This window comes from Mercenaria mercenaria, chromosome 18 (assembly GCF_021730395.1).
Source record: "Mercenaria mercenaria strain notata chromosome 18, MADL_Memer_1, whole genome shotgun sequence".
In the NCBI taxonomy this organism is placed as follows: Eukaryota; Metazoa; Mollusca; class Bivalvia; order Venerida; family Veneridae; genus Mercenaria; species Mercenaria mercenaria.
In genome coordinates, this window is record NC_069378.1 from 13,509,753 (window position 1) to 13,533,087 (window position 23,335).

General features: G+C 35.5%; 1 protein-coding gene across 2 annotated transcripts; it reads right to left on the reverse strand.

The window, feature by feature from the left end:
• Positions 1-1,136: 1,136 nt before the first annotated feature.
• Positions 1,137-20,773, reverse strand: LOC123539471 (delta-like protein C). 2 transcript variants are annotated; one of them, XM_045324112.2, is made up of 12 exons: positions 20,717-20,773; positions 19,520-19,600; positions 14,401-14,496; positions 12,104-12,148; positions 11,569-11,712; positions 10,517-10,642; positions 9,200-9,319; positions 8,610-8,726; positions 4,944-5,054; positions 2,776-2,889; positions 2,374-2,529; positions 1,137-1,336 (listed from the first exon to the last, which is right to left on the reverse strand). In XM_045324112.2, the coding sequence occupies exons 2-12, from the start codon at positions 19,587-19,589 to the stop codon at positions 1,323-1,325; spliced, it is 1,113 nt and encodes a 370-aa protein (XP_045180047.1). In that variant the 5' UTR covers positions 19,590-19,600; positions 20,717-20,773; the 3' UTR covers positions 1,137-1,322. The 2 variants fall into 2 exon arrangements, with proteins under 2 accessions (XP_045180047.1, XP_045180046.1); XM_045324111.2 differs by having other exon boundaries at positions 9,200-9,322.
• Positions 20,774-23,335: the final 2,562 nt, after the last annotated feature.

Genomic DNA, 23,335 nt, shown 5'->3' on the forward strand with positions numbered 1-23,335 from the left:
CAAGATCTAGTTATATCCTCCGACTAATAATAAACAATTATTCTATCATTACAATATTCTTTCAAAATGATTAATAACAAATTCATTGTACTTCAACTATCTTTCTATTGCTCAGATTATCCCGATCTAATTTCATTTATAAATAAATGAATATTCAAAGCACAATGTCTGGAAAAAAGTATTGAATGTTTGTCAATAAGAATTCATAGTCATAAAATACATGATATACATAATAGCAAACACTATAAAATTAAAATCATTCAAATACCTACTAAGATTAAACCGCAATATACAAAATATTTAAGTAACTATATAAAATAGTAGTAATTTTCGTAAAGATATCACATAAAATCTTAACTGCACAATCCAAGGTAAAAGTCAGTCATGGAACTGAATAAATGTGACTTGTCCTTCAATTCTCGGATTCTGTTTAGCTAGGCAAGATGCAGACAGGCAGATATTCTTGTTTTTAATAGCATATTTCTGGGTGGTAATGGAAATCTAATCAGACAATGAAAGTTATTTCACTATTAGCTCAGTTTTGTGCAATACTACCATTAATACTCATAGTTTGATGGTTTCTGTTATCTATTTATAAGAGAAACTGTATAATTTTAATAAATGTCAGCAAGAACAATCAACAATATTAACTATTCTCGATAGTTAAGACATCCATTGTTATTAGAAGTGTTACTTGTCTAGGAAACATCTGCTTACTAAGGTTTATTAGTGTCCACATGCTGTCAAAAACTATTACTACAGCAATAATAGCCACCAATGATTTAGTTACAAAGCTGACACTGTCCATTTTCATACCATTCTGCTGAAAATTGTATATCTTCTTGCCTTTTGTTATAAATGTGAAATGGGCAAATATTTCTGTTCGCGTTGCCTGTCAAACTAGGGAAATGGTTTTAATAAAATCTGTAAAAAGATCCTTTTGAAGCATAGAATGCAACCAAAAAGGAATAATAACAGACTCGTTATAATTAAGTTTGTTCACGACAGGTAATGAAATATTCAACACCTCTCACGCCCCCTAGCACCGACTTAAGCGGAACTCTGTTACACCTCAGTTGAATGGACTCCATGATCCAAAATCACCAGAATATATATGAAAATATAACAACACTAAATAAACCTGTTTGTTTATAAGAAACGAACTAGATTGTATCAATGTTAAACTAATTGACATAACACATTCATTCAATCGTATACTTTGAAGCTTAATTTGTCTTAAAAACGAAAAAAAAAATAGTTTATCAAAACAAAATAGTTTTCCAGTCACGTCTCGTCTCTCTTTCGAAGTGTGCAGTGTCATTTTATTCCAAAGAACCTGCAATATAGAGATCTGTTACATGACTTCATGTATAAATCGCAGGTCTATGGTAAAACTGTATGACCACTTAAGGAAAATGGTTTTCTGTCATGTAGGAAAATATGTAGTGAATGATTTGGCGGTCAAGTTATTCAGTATATTACCAATATTTATTGACCTTTAGTCTTCTTATTATATGCAAAATAACAAAAGTCAGTACACTGATTAATGCTAAATGAATGAAAACAGGTGGAGTCCTATCATTTGCATAAATTATGAGAATAAATGAATGAACGGATAACTAGAGAAAATAATGTATTGAAGGTGACTTTGCAACTAAGGCTGGTTATTTATTATTTCAAATGTATCACACATGTTTAATCATAAATAAATGTAAAATTATATTAAATAATATTAAAGTATTAATGATAATTTACGTTTACAAATGATAAAGGCGCGGTGGTGCTTATACTTAGAAGGGCAGAGGAACATATCGTATTGGGGTGTACTTAAGCACGGTGGAACATATATATCCTGACAAGAGTAATCAAACATGATTTATCAATAAGTAGTGTAAGGATTAATGGTGCGTTTATTAGACGGCGGTTATTACTCAGACTTCTCCAACTGAGAGTGACGCATCTGTTGAATTTTCACTGACCCAGCCAGCGGTTGCTGAGGAATACCACTGACAAGGATAGCGTTAAAGTTTACTACAGTTGAATAATCAAAGGTCAATAACTCAATTAATCACCCAACCGGAACATTAGTTCCTCTTAGGAGTGATACTACCAGTGATTTTTCGATTGCTAGGGACAGGAATTGGTACTATATTGAAAAGCTATGCTAGATAACTAAAGGAAATAGGTCGGAGGAAATCATTAGTTCTAAGAAGCACATAAATCACCTTCATGTGTGCTTCAAAGGCAAGAAATTTAAACTTTGTGTGTGTTTATACAAGATCAGTTAACACATTTGACACATTTTTAAATTGGTCAACTTCCTCAATAATCAATGATAAGGAAAGGATAATAATTCTAAAGGAAAAGACTTACGTGCACATGACTTTTGGCTGCATGTAGTTCTTTCTATTGATAGGCCTGCACAATCTTCATCGTGTCCGGTGCTACATTTCCGTATACGCTCACGCGTGCCTGTCCCGCAGGTCACCGAACATGCGCCATAATACCAGTCTGACCAGGTAATTATCGCTAGAGAAAAGTATTCAAGACCATAATTATGTATGCTTACTTAGGCTGGCTAACAGTTTGTAATTTATATTGTATCTCATCTGCTGTGTAAAATATATCGCATTTTCCCTCAAAAGGTTGATGGAAGCATAAACATTTAATTTTATGTAAGTTATGCAGCCTTCGTAATTACTATGCAGTGCATTTGTAGTGTATAAATCAATCGTTCTAGCGTCAAATCAATTATTTTAAGTTGATTATAATTACATGAACATGTGTCGCCACTGTACCCATCAGGACATTCGCACCGGAAGTATGGACTTTTATCCAAAGAGATACAACTTCCTCCATTATGGCATGGTTTAATGGCACATGCTTTCACTGTGTGTGGTCAATTGAATAAAAAACATAGGCGTATTAGTCATACTAACTAACGTAAGCAGTCTTTACGGTATTGTAACCTTAATGACACTCAATTATTTCCGTGCGATTGGTGTTTCGGCAGTGTTCGGGCAATAAAGAAAGGAGCTTATGTTGGTACCTGACTTCTGTTCATTTATGAGAATGCCTACGTTGCAAACAAAGAATACGTCATCAAACTTTATGTCCTATGTCTCTACAATTTATAGCATATTTTGCTAGAAATGCAAGAAGTATCAGTGGAGCTTTACAGCATTGCTGATCACCATACTTACGTGAACATGGTCTGAATTGTATTTGCCAAGCCTTCTAGTTTTTCCTTAGTTACTTTTATGTAAGGTTTATTTTTTTTCTGAACTGTACCGCGGTAATAGCTTCAGCTTTTAACGCAGGGTTTAACACAGATACACACACCATACAAAAATAATAGTAGGGCACAGGCCGGCCAAGAATTGCCAGGGGCAAAAGATAGTGGACGGGGTAACTCAGTCAGTAAAAGAGATAGGTTGCAAATGTAAGAGACTGTTAATGAATGGTGAGGTTTGCGATTGGGAGGGGGTTGTTGAAGGCAGATGAAGGAAACGCCAATTACAAACAACATAGGCAAAAAGCAAAATACAAGACAGACAGATAACAAGCTGAAAATAGGGGCAACGCCTTGGATCGGTCAGCAAGCTTCATAAAGTAACTAGGAGTTTATACGTGTTTAGGACAGACAATCTCGCACTCACACTATTTTCATTAAGTTAGACACGATAGTGTAAATAAAATCACTCCTCACAGAGAAAGACTCTAACATTAGTGATAAAATGTCGATCATAGAATGTAAAGTAAAACATATAAATAAGGTCAATCTACAACAATGTACTCAAACGACAACAACGTCAAAGCATAGAGTTTATACATAAGACATAATCATTTCATTCAACTTCATATAATAAGCTGCAAAGAAATAAGTAAGTATTTTATGAAAAGACCACACAAGAGACCGGCAAAATGTGGTCTCTTAATGTGGTCTCTTACCAGAACGAAATATCAACAGATTTTGGAAAATTCCTGAGTTCAAAAATTGCTTGAATATGAGGAATACTTCTTCCAGTCCACTTGCCGTTGGAATTCCTGTTGCTCGACTATCACAAACGTTTCAGCCTATCTACTAATAATACAGGTGTAAATGTTTTTGTATATGTTCGTTTAATGGATATTTTTCCAGATAGTTTTAGCTGGTCTCATAATGATATATTCGTTTAATGGGGTATATTAATATAGTAGGATTTTATGCGGTCACTTAACAAAAAAGTCGCTTTAGACATATGGTCGTTGTACGATGTCGACTACATTTATTTTCTAGTCTGTTTTCATTGGTCGTTAATGCTGATTATCTTGTTGATGTTATTGCTATTTAAACTTCATTTCATTTTGTTTCCAGTACGAATTTAAGGGATTCACGGTGGGGGAATATTTATAATACTTACACTTTCCTGTAATTATAGCAAATGCTAGGGATTAAGACTGGGAGTTGAAATGTCCTTACTGTTTATTTGCTTTGAATTTTTATTTAGTATTCTTGTGTAAGATACACATACATTCAATTACTGTTGTAGGGTTTGTTTTAGGATGACTGTGTTCAAAGAATGTCTCGATATCTTCTTGTTTTTTAAGTAAATATCTGAATAGGATATGACGATACAAATGATTTAACATATAAACTAATTAGATAATTGTGCGACACTAACTCAGAATGATCAGATTTTACAGAGTAAGACGCTCAGATAAAGATTAAATGAACGCATCCATGAATATTTTTCTTACATTTTTTCAATACATTAATTACTGAAATGGCTACTGATGTCAAAATAAGAAATCTTTGGTTCAGTCAGATACATTTGTCAATGTTATAGGTATTTATATAGATAAGATACGTACTACACGTAATTTGACAACAAGTAATTTATCAGGTATAATTATTGTCAATGAATTATTAAACAACTTGAAATACTCCAGTAAGGCCTTACATTCACAATGACTGCCAAAATGGCCGTCTGTGCAGTTGCAGTGGTAAAACGGAAAGGTGTCCTGGTGAAGACAGTCTCCATGAGAACCACACTGTTTGATATGACAAGCATCTGAAATGTACGCTGCAGAGTAAGTCCACTATACGTCCCTGTTGTTCAAAGGATTCGAGATTATGTAAGTATATTATGTCTTTATCGTAATTTTAATGAAATTGTGATGTAACACTGAATCACTGACAAAACCCAACACATTAAATACATCAAATTATGTTTAAGCCTAATGCATATTCGTTTCTGCCGATGCCCAGAAGGACATATAAAATTGAAGCTCGCATATTTTGTTTAAATAAGGATATTTGCCTTATATCTGATAGAAACAGCAACCATTTATCCCAACATTATAACTGAGATGTTTTAAACACAGGCCTTTACAGTTCTAAGATCTAGCCTCTAAACACGAACTAATTAGTTAGGAAAGTTTTCATCTTAATAACACATAGCTTATTAGGCCGCTAAATAGTAAAACTGAACAAAAAAACAACGGAAATACCATAGTGGTATAATTTGGAGAAACAAGAGGGTCATGATGACCCTGGATCGCTTACCTGAGTAATATGAGCTACATGTTTCAAATGTCAAACTGATGATAAAATATTAAGAAAGTCAGTAGGTCACATTCATGATGAATGAAATTCAGTTTACGATTTGTGTGCAAAACTGTGTATGTCATCAAGATTTCTTATAAAACAAGAAAGTAGGTCGGTAGGTCAAGGTCACAGTCAAGTGACATAATATTACTTGGGGTCATCAGGTAATTATAATTAAACAGTCTTGGAAATAGTATCAGATGATTTTTAAGTATTTTCCTATATAACTCACATAATAACTAAGTGTCCCCAGGGCGGGCCCACTTTTAACCCCAGGGGCATAATTTGAACAATTTTGGTAGAGGACTACACTACTAGACAATGCATCATACCAAATATAAAAAGCCTAGGTCGTATGGTTTCAGACAATAATATTTTTAAAGCTTTTTCCTGTAGAAGTCAATATGAACTTGGGACCCCCAGGGCAGGGCCTCTTTTCACCCAAGGGTTACAATTTGAACAATTTTAAAACTTTTTTCCTATATAAGTCTATATAAAATTTGGGATCCCCAGAGCGGGGCCATATTTCACCCTAGCGTGATAATTTGAACAATCTTGGTAGAGAACTACTGGATGATGATACATACCAAATATCAAAGCCCTAGGCCATGTGGTTTTGTACAAGAAGATTTTCAAAATGTTCCCTATATAAGTCTATATAAACCATGTGACCCCCGATGCGGGACCATATTTGATCCTAGGGGAATAATTTGACCGATCTTGGTAGAAGATTACTAGATGATGCTACATACCAAATAAATAAGTCCTAGGCCATGTGGTTTTGTACCAGAAAATTTTCAAAATTTTCCCTATATAAGTCTATATAATCCATGTGACCCCCGGGGCAGGGCCATATTTAACCCTAGGGTGGATAATTTGAACAATTTCCGTAGAGAACTACTAGATGATGCTACACACCAGATATCAAAGCCATAGGCCCTGTGGTTTTGGACGAGAAGATTTTTAAAAAAGAATTCTGCATGGAATTCAATTCTTTGAATAATTTTGAAAGGGAGCCATCCAAGGATCATTCCTGTGAAGTTTGGTGTAATTCTGCCCAGTGGTTTTCAAGAAGAAGATTTGTTTAGAAATTGTTGACGAACGACGCACGACTGACGACGGACGACGCACATCAAGCGGTCACAATAGCTCACCTTGTAACTTCGTAACAGGTGAGCTAAAAAGTAAAAAGAGATACGAGGGGTGCTCCAATAATAATGTCATTTGCCTTTGTTTTGCTAAAGTACAAGTGTTTTCGTCATTTTAAATTTCTCTGGCCCTCAAAATACTCTCCACCTGCCTGAATACACCGTTTGAGTCGCTCATTCCAACTTTGAAAGCAGATTTCATACTCTTTAATGGGAACACCCATTAGGTACTGATAAACTGCAGACCCAAGGGCATGTCGCGACTTGTATCTCTTTCCAGACAGTTGGAATTTGAGTTTTGGAAACAAGAAAAAGTCACAAGGGGCCAGGTCTGGTGAAAATGGAGGATGCCGAAGGACAATAACTTTTTCTGATGCCAAAAACTCGGTCACAAGTCTAGCCTTATGAGTGGGAGCATTATCATGCAAAAGCCGGACGTACTTGAGTCCTGTTCTTGGGCGGCGGCGTTTGTAGCAGTACTTTAATTTTTCCAGAACAACATTTTTGTAGAACTTTGCTGTTACCGTTCTGCCTTTTGGTACCGGGATTTGCATTACTGGTCCCTTATTTTCAAAGAAAATCACATACAAAACTTTCTTTACCGTGCGCTGTCGCTTGGCAATACTTGGACGTTTTGCATTTTAAGTGGCCTAAATTCTGTTTGAAAATTTCCGCTTTGGCTCAAAATAGTATACCCATGTCTCGTCACCAGTAACGAGGTTGTCGAAAGATTTTTTGTTATATTCGGGATACATTTTGAGAAGCTTTTTAGCATTTGCAACACGGGTTCTCTTCTGTTCGTCTGTTAGCAAATGGGGTATCCATCTTGCAGATGTTTCTTTAAAATACCATGAACTCGTGCTAAAGAAATGTTCGTCAACCGTGCTAAATCCCTCACGGTATATCGGGCATCTTTTTTCAACATATTACCGATTTTTTGTATGTTGCTTTTCGTCGTTGTCGTTGCAGGACGACCTGGACGAGCAGCATTTTTGACTTGCTGCTTACCGGTTTTAAATTTGGCAACCCACCTACAAATAGACCTGTGAGACATTTGACCCTCCCCATAAATGTCGCACACATCACGATGAACATCCATAGGCTTTATGCCCAGTAACGACCGACCTTTTATATAGGCCCTAATTTCAAGCACATTTATAGCTCTTCTACCAGTCATTTCATGTATAGTGTAATGAATACGCTATAAAGCAATGTACACTGTATCAATGTTAGTGAAATTGTGAGCGAAATTTTCACCTGTGCAATACTTCTGTGATTATTCTATCGGCCCGTTGTGGTTTAGAGTACATAGCGCACGATATTCACGAAATAATGCACAAATGACATTATTATTGGAACACCCCTCGTATGTATAGAATATTGTATGTATAACGTTACAGTTCACTCATTTGACAATCTTATTTTAGATTAATATGAGTGATCGTTTCCATTTAGACTGATGTTCGGCACCTCAAGCTAATGTTTAGCCCCTGCTTCGAATCTCGATACACAACAAAGGCTTATTCACTAGCATTTTTTCAAATAGTATCATCATTCATAAGTATTCAATATAACCAGGTTATTTGAATGTTCTAATGATGTCGATATATATAAAAAATGCATCTTTTTCTATAACAGGCATAATTATGTAACAACTTTTATTGTGTATTTATTTAAGTTTTCTTGTATTGATGTTGAAATTAAAAGAAGTTTCTGTTAATTACATGGCTTAAAGACATAACACAAAATCTAGATTTGGTCTGACTTTCGTGCGTCAATATGCAGAAGAAAATGTGCACGTTGAAATGGATTAAAGGCAACAGTCTATAATAAAACACAAACAAAAGGTTAAATATAAAAGCAAATGCAACCTAAATCACAATTTTGTCCTGTCCATCCAAGCACACAACTGCACAAGTAGTGACCGGGAGTGTTCGTGCAAGTAGCTCCATTTTTACATGTTTGTCCGCTGGCACACTCGTCGACATCTTAAATTACAGGGAACGAATAAAACTCTCCCTCAATATTTTTTCCTTTGTAACTACATCAGTAATGATAATCAGGTTTACAAATTACATACGTCATATATTAAAGAAGTATTTATATCTTAAAATCGATTTTTATACATGTCTTTCAATTAATAACAACACGCTATTTTGTTGGATTTAACGTCGCACCGACACATGATAGGTCATATGGCGACTTTCCAGCTTTAAAGGTGGAGGAAGACCCCAGGTGCCCCTCCGTGCATTATTTCATCACGAGCGGGCACCCGGGTAGAACCACCGACCTTCCGTAAGCCAGCTGGATGGCTTCCTCACATGAAGAATTCAATGCCCCGAGTGAGGCTCGAACCCACATCGATGAGGGGCAAGTGATTTGAAGTCAGCGACCTTAACCACTCGGCCACGGAGGCCCCTACAACACGCTATTAAAAAGTGCATAAAAAAGGTAGCATAACCTGTTTCACAGTTTGTTCCTGTCCAACCGGCGACACACATACACATGTAATTATTAAGATAATTTGTACAGGTCCCGCCATTCTTACATGGACTGCTTGCACACAGATTAGTCGTGAGTTCTGCTATTATGATATAAGTGATATACTTAGATATAAGTTTCGAATTTATATCACATTTTATGGTAGTTATTAGAAACATTAAAAAACTAGAGGATACTTGAGGCTAAGATGTCATAACGCTAAGGAATAACGTGTATACGTCATTAAATAATTGAAACATCACATTAAATTTTGTGACGATAGAACTGCATTAATCTAACTATATACTGCAGTAATATTTCGGAATAAATTGGACACAATAGATTTTCTGGATTTGTACTTAAAAATAAATATATAATTAATATTCATTACTGGCGATAATTTACTGGTATGGTATCATCGAAGGAAAGAAACGACGTCGAATTCTTCGATTTGTTTCCCCACAAGGATAGTAAAGTGGTCGGGTTTCGAAAAAGGCAGCTCTTTGTTTTCTATTTTGCGTAAAGAAGAGAAAAATATGTATTTCTGAGTTTAAACAGCACTGAGATTTCTATGTTGGACACGATTTTAATTCTAACTAACGCTTTTACCTTTTATGTTCCTTAAAGTTTATAATATGGGGCGAGGTCTGCAAGTACCGTTTTGATCCTGTTTTACAGTTAAGTCTATGAACAGGTTTTATTGTTTTGTTCTTTTTGTTTTGGAAATGTTTTTGCAATGGGTACACGGGATATCGATGTGTTAAGGGTATTGATATTCCTTTAGATCATGGTTGCTTTCAGTACGAAATTGTTAAAGAGCTTCATGTAATCGTCTGCACTTCTTCAACCACTAAAAGCACAATCAGTAGCGTTATCCAGAGTATCGGTTCTAAGTAACAAATCATTTGGAAGAGATTAAAATCTTTTGGCCTAATTTAATATAATTATCACATCAAAGTTATCTTAATATTCCTGGGGATCTCCGTGGCCGAGTGGTTAGGGTCGCTGGCGTCAAATCGCTTGCCCCTCGAGCCTCACTCGGGGAGTTGAATTCTTCATAGAAGGAAGCCATCAAGCTGGCTAACGAAAGGTCAGTGGTTCTACCAAGGTGCCCGTTCGTGATGAAATAATGCATGGAGGGTCACCTGGGGTCTTCGTCCACCATCAAAGCTGGACAGTCGCCATATAGCCTATAATTGTGTCGGTACGACGTGCGACGTTAAACCCAACGAAATAAAGAAATAATATTCCTGGCCTCATAAAAGAAAAGGAAAAGGAATAGAGACACATACGATACCTTTATCACAGTTCTGTCCAGTCCATCCTGTTTGGCACTGACATATGTAGTCGTTTGGACCATTGTTGCAGGTGGCTCCGTTTGCACAAGGGTTACTTGAGCAGTGATCATTTCCACTTAGCACAGCTTAAATTTATACGGTTAAAATAAAATCTTATTGAAATCAATGCTATTCTGTCTGTTTTATAGTGCTGAAATTAGATTGTAGCTTAACAAACAAATAAATGTAATAAACCAATCATCTTTGGTTCTGCAGTTCTCTCTTCTGTACAAGGAGGTTCTCCCATGAATAATGACGATTTGCATAATAATAGAAATATAAACATTGATGACGTTTTCATTGTCACATTTAGTCAACATTAAACTCTGAAACTGCTGCTCTTATTTCAACTTTGTTAAACAAATTCTTATACCAGTCTAAAAATTGCCTAACCCTCAAATAAAGCAAGGTTATGATCATGGTGGAACTGAAAATACTTTGTCAAAGCAAACATATGTAATTATATTTACTTTGTATGATAATAAGCAGGCTTTATAGACAAAGGCTTTTTATGTGTCGCAAAACACTTGCATATATTGATATAAACATGAAACAGGAAATAAGGCACAACGAAGATAAAAAATGGAAATTAGAGTAGTCATTAAACAAGACACTAGAAACATGTCAGAGAAAACATTTCTTGAAACATCACACAAGCAGGAAGGAACAACATGTATTTTGTATTTGTGAAATTAAACTTCTACTGCATGTCGGTTAATATATACGACACTAGAATACTTTAATTTAATAATCAAATGGAAGGACAAGGATGTTTCAGGAAGCACAAACGAAACATGCAGAAAAATATCATTATTTGAATAAATACTTAAAAGTTTCTCGCGAGATTTCAGAATATAAAATTATCAATTTACAAAAGCAACAACATTGAAAAATAAAGTTAAATTAATTTTTACACATAATTTTATATTTCATGCGAAATGACAAAAGTTTAAATATATCAAGCCAAATATGTGTTGATGATCTTTTATCATAAAAGTCAAATAATACTCACATGCATTATTTCCACAACCATAGCCGCTGTATCCATGAGCGCAAGCGCAAGTAAATGTACCTCCTCCTGTATTTCGACATGTTTCTCCTTTCAAACATGGATTATGGTATGGATGACTGTCACAGCAAGTACATCGATTTATGTCTTGAATGAAAATAGTATGTCAGTCAGCATGATGATAGTTTTATCGCGGGCATTAATTGGCAAATATTCTCACAATTAACCAAATTTAATTATCATAATTGTCAATGGGATGAGTTACGCGTGTGCCTGTACTGCGTATGGGTCTGTAGAAAACAATATTCTACATAAATGCACTACTAAAACAAACATCAAATATCACAAGAGCTCCTTTTTGGAATAACGGTATTAGATTGATAAACAATCTGCCATTAAAAGGTATTTCATTAGAGTTATATCTTAAACCGTTTATCGAAATACACTATGGATCGCTTTTACTGCTCAAGCTTCTTCGAGATTATCCATGTCCGCTTAATTAGATTTACATAGAAGTACACTTTTAACTCTAGTTTACCTGAGCACCTGATGTGAGGGAAAGCAGCATCACAATTGCGAAGCTCTGAAAATACAAAGGGAAGGTACTAATGTAGTTTCATTAAAGGTTTAAAATAAAGAAGTCATTTTCACGTAATTTGATTTGTTCGATGGCCTCTCATAATGTGGATTGTTACATTTGATTTTTAAACTTCAAGACTTAAAAAGGTGAAAATGGTAGGATTTTCCACAGAGCTTATCATGATTCAAAATCTATTTTTGTGCTGCAAAATTATTAAACATTTTACTTCATTATGTTGATATTTATTGTATATATTTAATATTAGTCTCCAGGCAGACCTCGTGATGAAAATTCTACATACCACTGCAGATAAAAATGGCAAAATGTTCTAACAGAAAAAGAAAGAAGGCCACTCTACTAAAATGTTGGATATGTAGACTATTAGTAAGTAATAATAAATTTCATGACACGAAGGATGTTTCATGTGTAACCTAATGAGATCCCAAAAATACAAAAATATTGATAAAATTGTCATTGTTTTTATTTGATATTACACATTTGAAACTTTTTCTTAATTCTTTTACAAAATGTCGATTTTTCTAATGTCTTTCCCTTTGGCATCGCTATTTGCTATCAACCTTGAACATATACTAGTACGCTGAACGCAAACATTACTTTCTTCAAATTGATGGTTCTTCCTATGACAAACTTCTGCTGCCTTGTCTTTGTCAATGACTTTACAAGTTGACTAAAACAATAAACCCACCATTTATCCCTAATAACAAAGATTAGATTAGAATACCTTTTTTCATTTTTTTTTTCTCACAATCTATGATTCATTATTATTTACTGTATGGCCGACCGGACACTAGTGCCTCTTTTCTCGTCTTTCAATCGATAAAAAACCCATTTGCATTTGAGGTCATTTCTTACTCAGTCTCTCAAACACTTAAAGTTGTTCGTCTATATTGTCATAGTTACTGTCGTTTAGCCCATATACATCAACCAATTTGTGATATATCCCATTGTCATATACGCCAGGCACATTTGTTTGTAACGCTCAATTTCATTTGTTTTCAGCTTCTTTTATTACTATTCCTGCCTACGTATTAAATAGATTTGAGACATCTGTGATAATACAGATGTATCAATTATTGAAGTTAGTTTAAAGTAGATTATTATGTGCTTTATGTACAATACAGGACCTATCGCAGCCAATACTTCTACGTATAAAATATCCCTTGTACCAGTAAATGATTTTTGAAAAAAAAGAACTTTAATATTCTCTGTGAAATGAAAAATAAATCAGTCTTCATTTATAACAAAAACACGTTTAATTATAAAGAAATACAACTTGTTTTGAACAAATTCATGTTTAAACTTGTAAGAACTGTACAATTACGTAAAGAAAATTCGCTTAAGTGATGGTACCCTTTAAAGTCATTAAGCTTTAATTTATGAAGCAGGTATAAATTTATCAAGACGTAAGTGCCTTTGTTACTAGGCTGACCGAACGGATTTGCCGTTTTACAGAGAACAAAGAGATTTCATAGCTTAGTGAGGAATATCCTTTATATCTGTTTGTTCCATTGCCTCTCTCATTAATGTAAAAACAAAACCATATCTCATTTAATGAACGAATTATAAACGGATAAAGGTAGTACATTTGTAATGGCAGTTGGTGTTTCTTGTGCGTTTATGTATTCCGGTTGGGTATTTCCATTGACAATACTGTTGGTCAAATAAAAGACGGGTTTTCGACTCATTGCAGAGGAAATAAAAATCGCCTACAAAGAATATGTAATGATTTTCAGCACCGATCCAATACCTGTAGATATAGATAGAAAAATAATTGTATGGCCTCTTTACAGTCTGATCCAAAATAACTATACGAAAGGATAGGCCCCTTCTAATTAAATTACAATAGTGTGGTTACGATGTTTTTTATACGTATTGGCGAACCTGTAGTAAATATCTAAATATAATTATAGGTGTCCCATTAAACATTGATTAAATCGCAAGCTGCAGAATTTTGTGCGTCTACTTTTGTTTTACAAGCGTTGTTGAACGTGTACGAATGACTTACAATGTTGCTTAAGTTTTACAGCTCAGACGCTTATCGAAATAGAGAATGAATCCTCAGCATGCGTGTGCGTAGCCGTACACTTACGGAATCGCAACCTCAATAATATTAATCAACCACATGAAAAATAATTTATAGATTCGATATTACATGTATGTACACATGATATCTTAAGGAGACGGACGGTAAAATTGTGTAATGTGTGTAAAATATACAACAGTGATCTACTTACCATTAAGCTTTCGATAGTTACATTCATTATAACACTTGCACAATATACATTCTTCTCTCATATATCCACCATTCCATAAGAAGCGTTTGTGAACACCTGAAAAGCATGATAGAAAAAAAAAACAATAAAAAAATCATTCACATATTTTGTATAAATTAAATGATATGTTTCGAAACAGGACAAACCTATCCCAAGAAATATAATTTGATACATTCAGTTTCACGAATGATGTAACAATTGTCAAAAATACATATATGTATTATATTTTTTTGAATTACATAAACATGTGAACAATGGAATTTTGTCTGACTGGTAATGTTATAAATTGTACAGTTTCAATGTTTTAACAAAAATCATGCGAGAGTTCGGAAACAGTAATAAGTTAAAGTTTTGTATGCAAACATACTTCATAGAATAAAAGTTCCGTACACGTAATAATGATACATGATCCACTACAACATAAAAGTAATAACACTATTATTGCTCTTGCTCTTGTGCCTAGCATTGGTATTTATAAAGTGATCCATAAAATAATCTATGCTTGTTCGATTCGGAATATATATAATGATAATTACCTTTCTACATTCCGGTATAAGTTTTACCTTTTCTTCAATTCAAGTGACACCGGAATTCTCCTAAAACTTAGGTTTTCAAAGTAAATTTAGGTGTTTATCCAGAAAAAGTATAAAATTTAGCTTCTTTTTCTGTATTTTGCATTATCAAAAAAAAAAAAAGTTGGAGGCTTTAAAGAACCCGTCTACAATACTTTTTTCCGTTGCAGCATCTTATTGTAGTTGGCCTACGTTGCGATGCATAGCTCTATGGCTGTGTTTGGGATGCTCTGTGCTTCCGGGAAATCTACTCTTACCTTTTATCTTTTAAGAAACACATCAGGTCTAAAATAGTGATCGTCAGTAAAATATGTTATTAAATACGACACCAGCCTGTCATGCACTAAAGCAGATTCGATGAAGAAGGCTAAAGCCAAAAACTTACCTCTTGATAAAGCAGATAAAAAGGACAGTTACCACAATCTTATCTTTTGATAAAAACAAGGACGAATATCCGACAGGGAAACGCAGCCTCCCCAAACGCGCACATGATCAACACACACACACACACACACGCACGCACGCACGCACGCACGCACGCACGCACATGTACACCACAAGCACACACAAAAAAGCACAAGGACAAAACAAATAAAACAAGAGGGCCAAGATGGCCCTAGGTCGCTCACCTGAGAAACACATCATAACAGTGTAAACATGTTTCCTAGATGACCCATATTTGAACTTGGCCTAGATTTCATCCAGGCAATCATTCTGACTAAATTGTTTGAATATCCAGTATACAATGCAGCCCCTATTGCGTACACAAGGTTTTTCTTTAATTTGACGGGGTGACCTAGTTTTTTACCCTAGATGACCCCTATTCAAACTCGACCTTGATTTCATCCGAACAAACACTCTGATCAAATTTCATGAAGATCTGGTGTAAAATGCAGCCCCTATTGCACACACAGGGTTTTTCTTCGATTTGACCTTGTGTCCTAGTTTTTGACACCCGATGACCCATATTTGAACTTGACCTAGATTTTATCAAGGCAATTGTTCTGACCAAAATTCATCATAAATTGAAAAATACAGCCACAATTGCATACACAAGGTTTTTCTTTGATTTGACATAGTGACCTAGATTTTGACCCCAGATGATCCATTTTCAAACTTGGCCTAGACTTCATCAAGGTTATCATTCGACAACAAAATGTTATGAAGAATACAGCCTCTATCGCATACACAAAGTTGTCTCTTTGATTTAACCTAGTAACCTAGTTTTTGAACACAGATGACCCATATTCAAAATCCTCATGGATTTTTTCAAGGCTTTCATTCTGACTAAATTTTATGAATATCCAGTGTTAAATCGCCTATTGCGTACACAATGTTTGTCTTTAATTTGACCGGGTGATCTAGTTTTTGACCCCAGATGACCCACATTAAAAGTTGACCAAGATTTCATCCAGACAAACATTCTGATCAAATTTCATAAAGTTTTGGTGTAAAACGCAGTCCCTATTGCATACACAAGCTTTTTCTTTGATAAGACATAGTGACCTAGTTTTTGTCCAAGAATGACCCATATTCGACTAGACCTAGACTTCATCAAGGCAATCATTATGACCAAAATCCATTAAGATCAATTGAAAAATACAGCTTCTATCGCATACACAAGGTTTTTCTTTCATTTGACCTAGTGACCCAGTTTTTGACCCCAGATGACCTATTTTCAAATTTGACTTAGATTTTAGCAAGGTAATCCTTCCGTCAAAATTTCATGAAGATCAGTTGAAAAATACAGCCTCTATCGCATACACAAGGTTTTTCTTTGATTTGACCTAGTGACCTAGTTTTTGACCCCAGATGACCAATTTTCTAATTTGACCTAAATTTTATCAAGGTAATTATTCTGACAAAAATTCATGAAGATCAGATGAAAAATACAGACTCTATCGCATACAAAATGTTTTTATTTGATTTGACCTAGTGACCTAGCTTTTTACCCCAGATAACCCATTTTCAAACTCGGCCTACATTTTATCAAGATAAATATTCTGGCAAAATTTCATGAAGATCAGTTGAAAAATACAGCCTCTATTGCATACACAAGCTAAATGCTGACGGACAGACGACAGAGGACAGACGACAGACGGACGCCGGACATCAAGCGATCACAAAACCTCATTGCTCAGGTGAGCTAAAAAGGAACACAGTGGGACACCGACTTTGAACGATCGGTGGCAAAACACCACAGGGGAGCATAAACCAGTTTATGGTGTACCTAACCTCACTCTCACCTCCGACATGTTCCAAACAAAACAAGGAAGAATATTCAACAGGGAAGCCACTTTCCAAAAACGTAGCCTCCCCAAACGCAATCCCAGCACGCGGACGCGCACACGAACACACACACACGCTCACAATACACACACACGCAAGGACAAAACCAACAAATAAAGGAACACAGTGGAACACCGCCTTGGAACGATCAATGGCAAAATCACCACTGAGGACCTTTAACCGGTTTATGGTGCATCTAACTTCACTCTTACCCCAACCATGTTCCATAGAAAAAAAGAACAGTGTGAAAAACGTTATTCCCGCCACAAGACAAACAAAAAAGGATAGTAACTACAATCTCACCTCTCAATAAAGCGGATACAAAGACGGCTAAAACCATAAAACTGACCTCTCGATGAAGCAGATAACCACAATGACAGTATTCACAATCTTACCTCTCGATACAAAAGTGACAGTAACCACAAACCTTGATATAAGAAGGACAGTAACCGTAATCTTACATCTCGATGAAGCGGATATAAAAAGTAAAATAAAGGGTGCAAAAAGGACAGTAACAACTGTACACGTACCTCATAATAAAGCGGATACGAAAAGGATAGTAAATCAAAATGGTTATTCCATATAAAAGCGGATAAAATATTATTATAGGCACACATTTGCCTCTCAATTAAGCAAAAACAAAGTAGACAGTAGTAAGCACACACTTACTGCTCCATAAAGCGTTTACAAAGATGATTTGTAACACATAGTTACTTTACAAAAGCGGACAGAAAGAGGAAAGTAACAAATGATAAACATTGTAAAAGGTAAGGATAAATTTACCGGAAGCACAGAGCACCCAAAACACAGCCATAGAGCCATGCATCCAACGTAAGCCTACAACAAAAGAACGTGTAACGGAAAAATATTGTAGACGGGTTGCTTCAAAAATCAAACAACAAGTACATTATAAATATATGCAAAATACTGAACTTAGGAGTAGGACGGTTAGCGGTAGACAAAAGAGTTGGATGCTGGGGGAAGGTGGAGCAAGGATGAAAGAGAAAGCCACTGACACAGCGGATATAAAGACACAGCGGTTTCAAAAATCTTACCTTCTGATAAAGTGCACATAAAGAGAATTGAAGCCACAAATTTACCACTCATTAAATTACATATAAAGAAAAATGCAAAGACAAACTACATGTAACCACTCGGCGAAGTGGATCACAGCGAGAACGATAACCACAAATCTACCTATTCATAAAGCGGCTACAGACAGGATTTTAATTCAAAGTTACCTTTCGACAAAACGGGTACGACGAGTACAATAAGCAGAAACTTACAGCTGGATTAAGGAGACAAAAATGACTGTAATACCCTATCCACTTATATTTCAATACTAAGTCAATACTTTGAATAGTTGTGCTTCGGACACAAAACAGAAAGGAACCCAGTTAGTAAACTTGACCTTTGTCTTACCCGCCAAGTTTATGCGCTCAGTACATCGTCTTATCGCCAACTACCTTAAACTTGTGCCACGTTCGAACTCGGTACTTTGAATGGTTATAAGGTTGCTTCTGGACAAAAAATAAGACGGACAGATTTTAGATTGACCTTGACCTATAATCTAATGACCGAGTTTATACTTTTGGTATGTAGTCGTATAGCCATCTATCGACATTCCAAGACAGAAGTCAATACATTGAATGGTTATGACGTTGTGCTCTGGATTGGAAGAATAAAGAACAATGTGCCGCTTGAGCTTTAATTGTGTTCTTGACCTTTGACCTACCTACCAGGTTCACGATTCCTGCATATAATATTTTTGCAACCTGCTAGTATGCCGAGTTTACGGTCAACACATTGTATGGTAATTCACTTATGTTCCCGACACGAACTATGTCACAAAGATGGATGGACTTAAGAGGGGCGGATCGACAGACGCTTTTGCCATCACATGATAAGTCCATTTTCCCAGATCTGGCGTTTTAAAAGGGCTCTTGCAAAACATATCACACGATAAAGCAGCTACATTGAGGACAGAATCAACAACTATATCTCCCAAAAAAGCAAATACTATAAGCATAGTAACAAAACTGATTACTTAACGAGGAGAAAATACACAGGACAGCAATAGAACTTACCGCACAAATAGCGCAAAAGGTGAAGAGGATCATAGATAAATCTTACTACTCGATAATACAGATACATGTACCAAGAGGGGACTGACAGATTGAGCATATCGCTTGATGAAAAGAGAAACAGCCAAAACTTACCACTCGATAATGCAGATACAAAATGGAGAGTAACAGCAAAGCCAGTTAGAAACAGTGCGTGTGAATTCATTTTGACTTCATCTGGAATAGAATTGGTTACTCTTTAAACACATTTTTTATCAGTTTCGTCGGATACATTTTTTCTCTTTCGGATGGGAAAATTATGTTATATACACATACATAAGAAACTGACAATTTTGTAAACATATGACTTTTAAGTTACATAGAAATGAAATATTTTAACATGTTATAGTTTAGAAATAACAAGTTCCCAAACGTGGTTTATCGTAGAATAACCCGACTTTTGAGTTCTTATGCGTAAGAATATATCACGAAGGCCGTAGGCCTGAGTGAAATATCATTTCGCATTTGAACGAAAAACTAGGGTTATTCTACGATAAATCACACTTGAGAACTTATTATTTCGATTCTAACACGACATACTAGTATGAACAGTGTTAGAAAAAAGGTAACTACTTTGTACGACCGTGCTACGCACCTGAATCGGATGACGTCATTACACACGAGTGGTTTACTGCAGAGTAACCCGAGATAGATTTTTCTCTACTTGTATGTAGATTATTTGCTGGTCGTGTTAGAATTGTCGTTAGCCATCAAATATAATCACCAAGGCAGTGAACAGGATGTAGAAAAAACTTAACTTTTTAATTTCTTGTATTTGATTAATGGTTAATACTGAAGCTCGAAGTGAGCTAATCGTGCGTGACTTCCCAACAAGCAGATAGTCCTTACACGTCCACGTATGATTTTGTCATTGTTAAAGTATGATAATAAAACTATCATTTTTAAATCTCGTTTTTCTTGGGAATTTTAATAGGATACAAATAACCGTTATATCATCAAAATTATTAGTTAGTACCTGTGATGCATAAATAAGTCACAATAACATAATAATATAATGTTCGAAGACATAAGACATATTTCTCTGGTGTATTGTTAACTAAATACAAGGTAAGAAATTTCAATATTTTTTTCATTGAAAACATGAAATAAATCTAGTTCATTGTGCTAATTCATTGTGTAGAGTAGACCTATAAGAAAATCAAAATGATTTAGATGTAGATTTTAAACGATATATTTATTTTCGACTTTGCACTTTCCCAATACGTCGAAAACAAAATATTTTGCAGACTTTATCTACGATGGAGCACACAAACATAAACAAGTACTACTTACCTAGGTCGTCTGTCTTTTATGCTCATATATTCACCTCCTTATCTTAACATCATGACTCTTGTATAACGCCTGAACTATAAATATATATTTCATATCAGCACTTTAGCGGTTCCAATCTATACTTCAAGCTTGTATAAAATTTGCCGAAGGCGGATATATGTAACAAAGCTCCAACTGGTCATTTAAAATGAAAAGATTGCATGTGAATGTAAATGCACCCAGTCGTAAAAAGGGAGTGTACGTAAAGAAGAGTTTCTAGACGTATACGAAAATAAAATATAGGATATAAAAATTCTAACACGACCAGCGAATAACCTACAGTCATGTAGAGCAAAATCTATCTCGGGTAAATCTGCAATAAACCACTCGCGTGCAATGACGTCATCCGATCCAGGTGCTTTAATACTAGCCTGTCGTGTTAGAAACGAAATAACAAGTTCCTAAATGTAATTTATTATAGCATAACCCGAGTTTTTTGTTCTTATGCAAAACAATATATCACTCGTGATATATTTTTGCGCATAAGAACGAAAAACACGGGTTATTTTATGATAAACCACGTTTGGGAACTAATTATTTCTTAAATAAAATAATAGGACCTTAGGTAAATGTAGGCAGCCGTTTTCCAAGCCGGAAACGAGCAAGTAACTAGGACCACAGGTAAAAGTAGGCAGCAGTTTTCCCAGTCGAAAATAATATATATTTTGCTAACTTGGAATCCATGTATGGCTCTCTATACAAGCAATTTATGCCACATCATTGAAATATTTTGGGGTCAATACAGAGACAATACTTAAGGCTAATGTTTGAACGACGCCAAAAGTTTCTGTCAACAAAGTGGAACTAAAGCTCATACCATCATGGTTTCAGAAGAAAATAGTTATTTCTGTTTACATAGTATACATGTTACTTTAATTTACATCGAAGAAGTTTCCTAACTAAAGTTTTGCCAGATACTTGCGAGACCTGAATACATGGATCGATATAATTCTATTGTTATAGTATATTTGTGTTCGAAAGTTGCGTCTTTTTCAACATTAATTTAACCATGTAAACGACGTTGTCTACTTGTTGGACTATGCAAATTACCCAGCTTATAGCACTACCTAAGTATACAAGAGTGGCCCATGCATGTCAAAGTAATGGTCCGGACAAACTCGAATGGACGCACGCACGCACATACACCGAACTGCCAAAAGTGACGACTAATTTGAGCTCACCGCCAGAGAGCTCGACAATAAATCGCCAAAGACACGCGGCATTTTACCCACTCCAGTCATATCATATTGACATCGGATTGACCCATCCGTTCCAGAACTTTCCTCTGAATGCTACCGCCAAGCGAGGAAACTAAGAGTACCCATTTCACGTCATTGGTATGACGCGGACAATCAGCGAACTCGCGACTTCTCTCACACGAAACGAGCTAAGATAGCGAGGCGGTTAAATTATTTACACGAGAGGATACATTAGAACATGTGGTGCACAATCGCCGAAGCTGATAGGCCGAGACGGATTTGAGCAGAGACAACTTTAGCTTGACCTAAAGCTCAAGGATATCTCCGCAATATACTAGTAATGCAATATAACTGTTTAATAATCACAGGTTATCATTGCAGGTTATTGTCGTAGAGGCAGCCTTGCCTGAGTGGTTAATTCGCTTATTTCGAATTACTTGTCCGTCACCGATTTGGGTTCGAGCCTCACTTGTTGGTGTTGAAATCGTCATGCAAGGAAGCCATTCAGCTGGCCTACGGAAGGATGGTTGTACTAACAAGGTGTCGGTCTTGTTGAAATAATGCATGGAAAAGGTACCTGGGATCTTCCTCCACCATTAAAGCTGGAGAATTGCCACATGACCTATAATTGTGTCGGTGCGACGTTAACCTCCCCCACCCCCTCCCGCCCAAAAATATGTATATCTTACAAAAATAATTCTGTAGTTATTTGTGTGCCTCAGTTACCGAAACAATGAAACGAGCACTAAATTCATCCTCTGCTAGTACAAACATTTTCGTTTCTTATTTTTGAAGCCATTAAAAATGAAACGGGATGATAAAGTGTTGTCACAATAGATTTATTTGAAAATAGCAATTACCACAGGAAAGATAACTCTCACCGACCTCGATTCAGGATTTTAAACAAATAATGAAATGCCCATTTTCGTTTTCAATCCTAGCTTATCATGTTGCACAGTGGTTATTTGAAATCCTGAATGACGTTTCGACACTTTGCAAAGAGGAAGTATTGTGTAAGTTAATGGGGTTGAAATTGGTAATATCTTTTTTTTAATAAATGAATGTCATATGAAAATGAATCAAATTCATGTAACAGAAACAGAACAAAAAATGCGGTAAGTAGCGGATAAGAGTTACCATGTAACAAAATCTGTCACTAGATTTTATGTTCGAAAACACAGCTGCATTGGAATTCGTACACATGCAAGAGTCCACAAGCATGGTATTCATCTTGTAATTAAAACCAGCTTAAAGTGGTGGTTTCATTTTGTATTGATATTTATAACCAGAATCCTATTGCCTTTAGAGATACACTAAATATGAGCAGAGGAATGTATCGGAAAAGAAAGCCTTTTTTCTGTACTATTGTCTAATTGATGTA